This window comes from Corvus moneduloides, chromosome 8 (genome assembly GCF_009650955.1).
Source record: "Corvus moneduloides isolate bCorMon1 chromosome 8, bCorMon1.pri, whole genome shotgun sequence".
Classification (NCBI taxonomy): Eukaryota; Metazoa; Chordata; class Aves; order Passeriformes; family Corvidae; genus Corvus; species Corvus moneduloides.
In genome coordinates this window covers 25,554,446-25,562,471 of record NC_045483.1, presented here as the reverse complement: position 1 = coordinate 25,562,471, position 8,026 = coordinate 25,554,446, and the positions used below count along the sequence as shown (strand labels likewise).

The 8,026-nt window shown below is 40.2% G+C and overlaps 1 protein-coding gene across 1 annotated transcript; it reads right to left on the bottom strand.

Moving 5' to 3' along the window:
- Window positions 1-798: 798 nt before the first annotated feature.
- PRXL2A (peroxiredoxin like 2A) lies at window positions 799-7,765 on the bottom strand. Its single transcript, XM_032115816.1, has 6 exons — window positions 7,636-7,765; window positions 4,768-4,947; window positions 4,312-4,403; window positions 2,316-2,456; window positions 1,400-1,564; window positions 799-1,280 (listed from the first exon to the last, which is right to left on the bottom strand). The coding sequence occupies exons 1-6, from the start codon at window positions 7,643-7,645 to the stop codon at window positions 1,182-1,184; spliced, it is 687 nt and encodes a 228-aa protein (XP_031971707.1). The 5' UTR covers window positions 7,646-7,765; the 3' UTR covers window positions 799-1,181.
- Between the last annotated feature and the right edge of the window lie 261 nt (window positions 7,766-8,026).

Genomic DNA, 8,026 nt, shown 5'->3' with positions numbered 1-8,026 from the left:
TTTTTAGGGGCCTTGTGTCAGCACACAATACCAGTACTGCCTTTCAGCAGTTAAACCCAGGAAAAGAATCCCTCAGGCACATTTCTTTATTTCATGGAACAGCCTGGCTCCAAAGAGCCCATCTCCAGCCAGGCATTTTATGTCTTTGAGAATCCAAGAGCATTTATGGGCATGATGACATGGGCAGCTCTGAACATGGACAGAGACAATACAGGTGCTCTGCACCTGTCCATGGCTCCAAGGAGGGCCTTTATAGAGGAAGTCCATATCACAGAGTCAATTTGCTATAGACCTTGCTGCTGTACTCTCCAAATCCTGTTCCTTCATCCCCCAAAACAGTCAAACACAAATTTCAGCTGATAGTAGCACACGAGTCCAATTTCTGTTTAGTTTCCAAATGAAACATATGAATCACTCAAAATCCTCACTGGTAGTGTTGTTTCTGGGAACTGTGAAGAACAGACTCTGAAGAGCATATAAATATTTTTGGTTAAAATCAGTTTTACCTGGACATAAATACTAAGAAAAAAAGGTCAGGATTTAATTCATAATGATGTAATTTTTTTAAGAGAATCTTAAACACAAAATGGAACCTGTCCTCATGCCACAATTATCCTCCTTGCAGGGAATCACATGGAGCTAGAAGATCTACAGCCAGTAGTTAACTAACAAGAAACTCACTGTGCAGACATAGTGCCATGTCTTGAATGCAAAATCTCAGAATTAGACTGACAGGATGTAGTCCTCTAGAAACACAGATGTGTTTACATGGTAATGAAAAAGCAAAAACCAAAGGCATTTCATTTACATGAAGTTTTATTATCTCTTCCCCTCAGCTAGTACTCCATTATTCCAGCCTTAGCAGAGTTTTGTTTCCCTAGGTAGACAGGTTTTCAACTGACTGTCTCTCACTGAAAACATCTAGGCTAGGTCAGATTTTAGACCCAGCCTTTCATTAATACAGTCAGATACAAAGGACCAGTCAAAATCCTGACCACCTGGAAGGCTGCAAAGGAACAAAAAACAATCCAAGAGGATTTTCATCTTTTTCTATGTTTGCATAGAGAACCTTTCCTGTGCATTGATCCCTAAATAGTTAAGCAATGACACTGCACATTCAAGACATGGATGCATTCTACATTTCAAGCTCTAATCAGAAACATGTGCAGCTGTTTTTCCACTTATGAAGCTTGTGGTTTTATCTTCTCAGCAGCTTCAAGGACAGATGGAAGGCTGACTTTGTCTCCAAATTCTTTCTCACGATGCTCCAGTAAAACACCCTAGTCAAAGACACAAGAGAGAAATTCAGATACATCTCCCTACAAGAGATCCACTGTTTCCAGGAAACAACTTCTTGTCTTATACAAGACATAAAAGCCTCCTAGGTGGCCTGCAGTACCTGTCTTCCTGCCCCAATCACATATACACCTCCCAGGGTGAATCCTTCTCCTTCCAGATTTCCACTATATCCACTTCTCCATGCACGGAAGAAATTTTGCCAAACTCCCAAGCGGAAAAAGCCTGACAACATCATTTTTCGTCTGCGTGGACCGTAAAAGCCTTTCTGCAGGGAAACAGAAAATACATCAGCAAAAAAAGTAAAAAAGATTTCTCATTCATGTGGATTTTAAGCTCATCCACAAGTATTTAAGCCCCATGTACACCAACATTCCTATTGCTGACAACAGTGGTGCTTTGGGATAAACATGTTTTTTGTTCAGTTGGTTGTTGGTTTTTTTTTAATTCAGGCTGATTCTTTCACACAGGCAGGGGGGACAGAGAAAATAAAGGGATCATCTAGCTGATTTTTAGTATTATATATTCTTTTTTTTTCAGCAGACAAATGATTTTTAAATGTATCTCCTGGTGTAAGGAGAAAGCAGGGCTGTGGTTCTGTATGACATGAGATTGGCAATCCAGCACATGCCAGTGTACTGGGACAAGCCATATCACTGCAATCTGGCCTGTACACCATAAATTGTGTCACCTTCAAACCTTGATTCACACATTGTAAACATCAGCAAGTCACACGGCCAGTGGAAGAAAGAAATAAATATTAACAGGCCATATTGTTTATCTGTTAAAGGGGAGGAATAATCTTGCAACAGCACGTTATCAGTGCATAGCTACACCGCAGTTTATAAGCTCAGCAGAATGTATAAATATAGAAAAACAAAACCAATTAACTTCTTAAACTACAGTGCTACTAAATCCTTTTTCATTCAGACTACATTCTACTTATTTATACAAGCTCTTCAAAGAAGGCATTCTTAGGTTTGTTTTTAAACAAAAGGAGAACACCGACTTCGCTATACCTTTTCATCCAGAAAGATTTCTCCTTTGAAATAATGCTGAAAATCCTCCACTTCAGTCCCTATCTTCTCTTTCACAACAGCATAGAGAGGGACACCCAGCTTGGACAGCTGGGGTTTCAGAGAGGAGAGCTCAGAAGCCTCCTAAGCAAAGGAAAAAACCCAAACATTTCAGTCAATAAATGGAGGTTGGAAAGGTTCACCTTGAATTTCAAGACCATCAGAAACACATAAGTTCTAGCTTGAGGCACAAACCAGAAACAGACCTGTAACATTTAAGCTAGCTGTACTCCTAGGCAGCTCTTCATCAGATTTACTACAATTTTCTTTGTTAAGCATGGAGGAAGCACATTCTTTAATAAAATATTAATCCTGAAGAAAACATCTTTTTTTAACTCAAAGCTGTAGATATACCCTGCCTGTAATAGGGCTTCAATTATCTTCTAAAGTATTTAAGAATGGTAAAAATATAATGCCTGCACATCACTTAACTTTTTCAGAATTTTCAATTCTTTTTTCCAAGTTGACATCCATCATTATCAGTACTTCTGCAAAGTATTTGGAGGGTTCTGTGCTGAAGCAGGCTATACAGGTTTAAAGCAAGTAATGAAGGTACACTCTCCTTCCTAAATGCCCCAGTAAAAATAATCAGTGAATTCCTTCACAGACTTTCAGTATCCCAGAAGGAATACTGCTTTTTCTGGTGAGTAAAAGTGTAAGGTGTCACCACTCATCTGCTGGGTTTTTTGTTCTCCTGAAGAAATCCCAATTCCCATAGTTTATACAAAGATCCCTGAGGTTTTGAACAGACCAGAGTGTGCACTGAAAATAGATTTCCTATCTCCCATGGAGAAAGGTCCTTTCACTGGACAAAATTCCCACCAAAAAAAACCAACTCCACACTTTAAAAACATGGACACAGTTTACATGATCACTTTCAGTCACCTAACTGAAATACCTTAACTGAAAGGCTTGCAGGACATCTAGAATTTACAGAGTACCAAGTAGCAAACAGATGGGGATGAACAGACAGGAAAATTTGAAACTTTCATTAATAATAATAATAATAATAAAGAATCACTCATGGATTCCTGACTGACTGTGTGTGAAAGTTACAGAATCAGGCACGTACGTGCATTCTCCTCCTGCCCACGCTACACCTGTTCAGAGAGAAAAGCACTTTAACCTTCCATGAATTCTACATGTACTTAAGCAATTACTATTGATGGGAGCAGATGCCGTAATGAAGTGGTTACAATATTAATTACTCCGTGTTATAGAGTAGTGAGTAACAACATAATAACTATTTTTCCCTATAGCTATGAGAAACATAATGTCCAAGATGCAAGCTCTGGCTGTTCCCAAGCACTCACTACATTCAAATTGTGTTTTAGGTGTCTCCTTCCAAGAAGCTCCACCCAAGGAGCCTAATGTCAACTTAAGGATCAAAATCTGTTTTCCAACCCACCTTGTTATGACAGTAACTCCTTATCTTCAGAGTCTGTACCTTCCTGCCTCACATTTAGCACCCAGAACAGAGAGGGACTCCCTCTAGGCACAGCTCTTTTTTTTGCAGATGAGCTTTATCTGGTGGCTTTCTGCCAATCCAATCTTGAGCTATATTTGACCAGACACTATCTGGCTCACAGAGATTTATTCTGGACTCTATATGTATAACTAGCTCATAAGACTCATTATCAACTGGATTTTGTGCAATCTCCCTTTTATAATTACCATGGGCTAGGTCCCTGGCAGATGTAAAAATCATGTAACCATCACCTTCAGAAGGAAAATGCTCAGGACCTGGATCGCACAAACCAGCTGCAAAGGAAACTAAGTGTGCTGGTAGCTGGTGATCAGTTTGAAGAAGAAAACAAAAACTTTCAGATGTTTTAGATGTATTTGATGACTGTCCTATTCATCCCCTCCCTTTATTTACAGAGTATCTATGCAAAGAGACCTCAACTCTTCTTAATTAATTCCCAGGCCCAGCAAGTACCTCTCTGCACAAAAATCATCCAGGTCTTCGTACAGCCATGATCACTGCACCATTCTCCTTCCATAGTTCACCTGCTTTGAATATCCTTTGTTCTGTTTGTACAGGAGAAACAACATCAATAACAATATCAGCCATTCTTGTTTATAATGATTAATACTTTATGGACCAATACAAAGCACTGCAGAGAATTCCACATTCAAATATAGTTCTAACAGGAGAAGAAATAAAATCTATATGTATAGGAGGATATTCTTGCATTATTGGTTTTTAGAAGGGTATCTTGTTTCATCCAGAAATAACAGTTTTGGTTGCTTTTCCTTCGCCAGAAATATTGGATATCAACTACATGTCATAACTAGGAAAGACTAAGAAAACTGCTTCCAAACCTGGCCTTAGAAAGGTTTTTATAAAAATCCAGTTATTGAAGAATATGGTCTGAAATAGCCAGAATCTTACCTGAACCCAAAGTTTTCAGCTCTATCTCCTCTAAAAACTCCAATGTAGCCTTTTCCGGCTTGGACAAAAATAAGTCAGTGTTAGCAAGGACGATCCCCGTCACAGCTGCACCAATGGCTCCAAGGCCAATAGACCAGATGCCCATGGTGAAGGTCCCCAAGTCAGGCAGGAAGGACATTTCTGGAATGAGAAAGAAAGAACAGTTCTGACACTGGACGTCAATGATGCCAGAGGAGCATGAATTGGATTAAAACAACTAAAAGCTCATGCAGGTAGTTTTGGTTTAATGGAGATGATTTGTATATTCATTAATGTACTGAAATGGGTTTTAAAAGATAGAGATTACATTCCAGTTCTGTGCCTGACCCACATCAAAACTAGATATTAACAAGATGTTCTTATCCTTCCCTGCTACCAGGCTGACAAAAACTTTAATTATTAAAGTGCTCGAATGCAATGAGGAGAAAGATGATCGAAGTGCATGTGTGTAATAAAGAGGCTCTAACAATATGACCTATATGTTAGCCAGTAACCTAAGTTATTACAGGAAGACAGCAGTTTCTTTCAAAAAAAGAAGCATTTGTAAATTAAATGTTTTACACACACTAATCTATATTAAACAGTGAACTTTACAAATATACTACAGAAGGCTTGGGAAAAAAAGAAATCTAAACCTGCTATATCTGGTTCATCATAACTGGTAACCTTTCACATTCTTTACAGTTCCCCACTGAGAACCAAAGCAGGCACCAAGCCAAACTTAGAGCTCATGCTTGCAGACAGAAAAATGTAGACTTGCAACCATTTTATTACCCAGTGATCCAACATTACAAACATGCCTGGGACAGCACCTTCGTTCCCTATGCTAACTCACTGCCACTCTTGCTAAAGCAGAAAGGACAGCAGGAACAAACAGCCTAAACTCACACCCACCACTGAGAACCGATAGCATTGCAATGGGAACCATTACATACAAATACTCCAGCGTGAAAGTACAAACCCTGCTTGTGGTTACCAGTGGCTCGAGTTAGCTGGCAATTGTTTCACCACCTTCCATCCACAAACCCCCCATAGCCCAATCCTGACCCTTGCAAGTGTTTCACAAGCCTGGAAAGGGCTGACAGGCACCCTCCAGTGGGGCAGCATCAGTTACTGAGGATGCTGGAAATCACACTTAGCCCTGCCTCATGGACAAAGTTCAACATCCAGCTCTGAGTAATAACTGGTACAAGAGTCACTGGAGTTTTGGCAGTATAAGAAGTCACTTGCATCACAAGGGCTGTAGATTTGCACTCACACAACTGTAGCATTACACATTATGGAGAATGGAATTTTTTTTTTTTTTTTTTTTTTTCACAAAACCCCTATTTCCTGATAGAATATTTTGGTGAATATTGCTGTCTATATATACTTTTGTATGGGTGATATCCCCACCCTAATAAATGTAATAAAATATTACACTTTTGAACTGCAACTGGCAATAACCCAGACACATACAGATGATTTTTATCCCCACAGCTGTTGCCAGAATTCAGAAACAATTAGGAGTAGCTCCTCGCTTTTGTGCCCAGAATTTTGTTTGAGAGAACCCCTTTCTATCCTTAAGCCCAGCTCCAGAATTCTGCTGATAAACAAATAAAACGTTGGGAAACAAAAAAAAAAAAAAAAAGATCACATTGTTCTTTTAACAGCATACTTGGTTTCAAGGAAGGAAGTATCATGGCATCTAGAAACGCAAGTAATCCAGGATCCCAAGCAAGAAACAAGGCCAGTTTACACAAACATCATGCAGATAAGAGAACAGATCCTACCCTATTTCACCACTTATTTCTAACCAAGTGAAAACGTCCTTGACCATATCAGCTTTCTTTACATACTTCTTTCAAACATGAAGTCACATTGTAATGACATTTTTTTTGTATCTGCCTCTGACACCTATCAGAGACCATCCTGACCCCAGCCTTTGGAATGATGCAAATGTAACTCAAAATGTATGTAATGCAGCAATATCCTTAAGACTGAAAATCTCTGTGGCATACCCAAAAGGCTATAGCCCTGCTCCCTCCCAGAGTCCAATTACTCGACTATTCTTTCGATTTCAATCTCGTCAGGTCAAGAAGTGTTTTCTTCTTAACTCATAGTTACAGGGGGGTGAAGGACCCAAGTATTACTCCTTTATGCACATCATTTGTGTACAAAAATGTTGCAAAGTTTGTGGCAAGTGATTAATGAGTAGTTCTCACATAGCTTTTTATTTTTATTAGCATAAATTGCACCTCAAAAGAAGCTTCAAATTAGTGGTCACTGATCCAGGAGATCATGAAGCTTAGTCAACACACTTCTTCAGTTTACTTGGACTCTTCGGTCTCCACACAGTTACAAAAAAATACCCCTATTCAAATATGTGAAATTTTTGCTATTTCTATAAATAGGCGAAAGGAAAATGCAGCTCTGCAGGGTGATACCTAAATTCCTCCCCCGCTAAGCAAACACCATAATGAGCCACTTCGAAAAATATGCATGGGAAGCAGCAGGCAGGATTATTAAAACATTTGCTAACAAGACAAGCTGAGCCCTGACACATCATGTCATTGTACCCCAAGTGGCGAGACTGACTGGAAAACAGCTGAGCATTTGCAACTAGCAGCTTCACTTCTGGTTAGCTGCTGTTTATTAAGGAAATCTGAAGCTCAAAAGGACTTCACAACCCTCCCCCCCACCTTAAAATACAAACACAACTGCCTTGTGATCAAGTTTTTAAACACCGATCAGCAATACGAAGACACAAGAAAGCATCCCATAAACCATAATCCCTGAGAAGAGACAGGACAGCATCCCGCAAGCCTTTAGCAGGGCTGCAGCACTCACCAGAACCCATGCAGGCTGCATGAGCTTCGGCCACCAGCAGCTCCTGCAGGCGTGGGCAGGCAGGAGAGGAGCCGAACTGCACTGCACGGGTGCGAGGGGCAGGGCTGGGGAGGATCCAGCTCGGGAGCCTCTGACTCTGAAGGACCGGGCTCTCCTGCCTCTGCCAATCCCCGCCCAGCCACCCTGAGGTGATAAAACCAAGCGGCTGTCCAATCCAGGGCAAGGTTCATTTGCAGCTATCTTAATCATTCAACCTTTTTCTTTTTAAAGTCAACACGTGTTTACCCTTTTTATGAGGTGGGTAGGTACAGGGAATAGGAATTACAGAAAGCTTTTCTGAAGCTGGGAACACAGCTTTAAGACCTGCAGGCTAAGCCATGCTCTTCTGTAG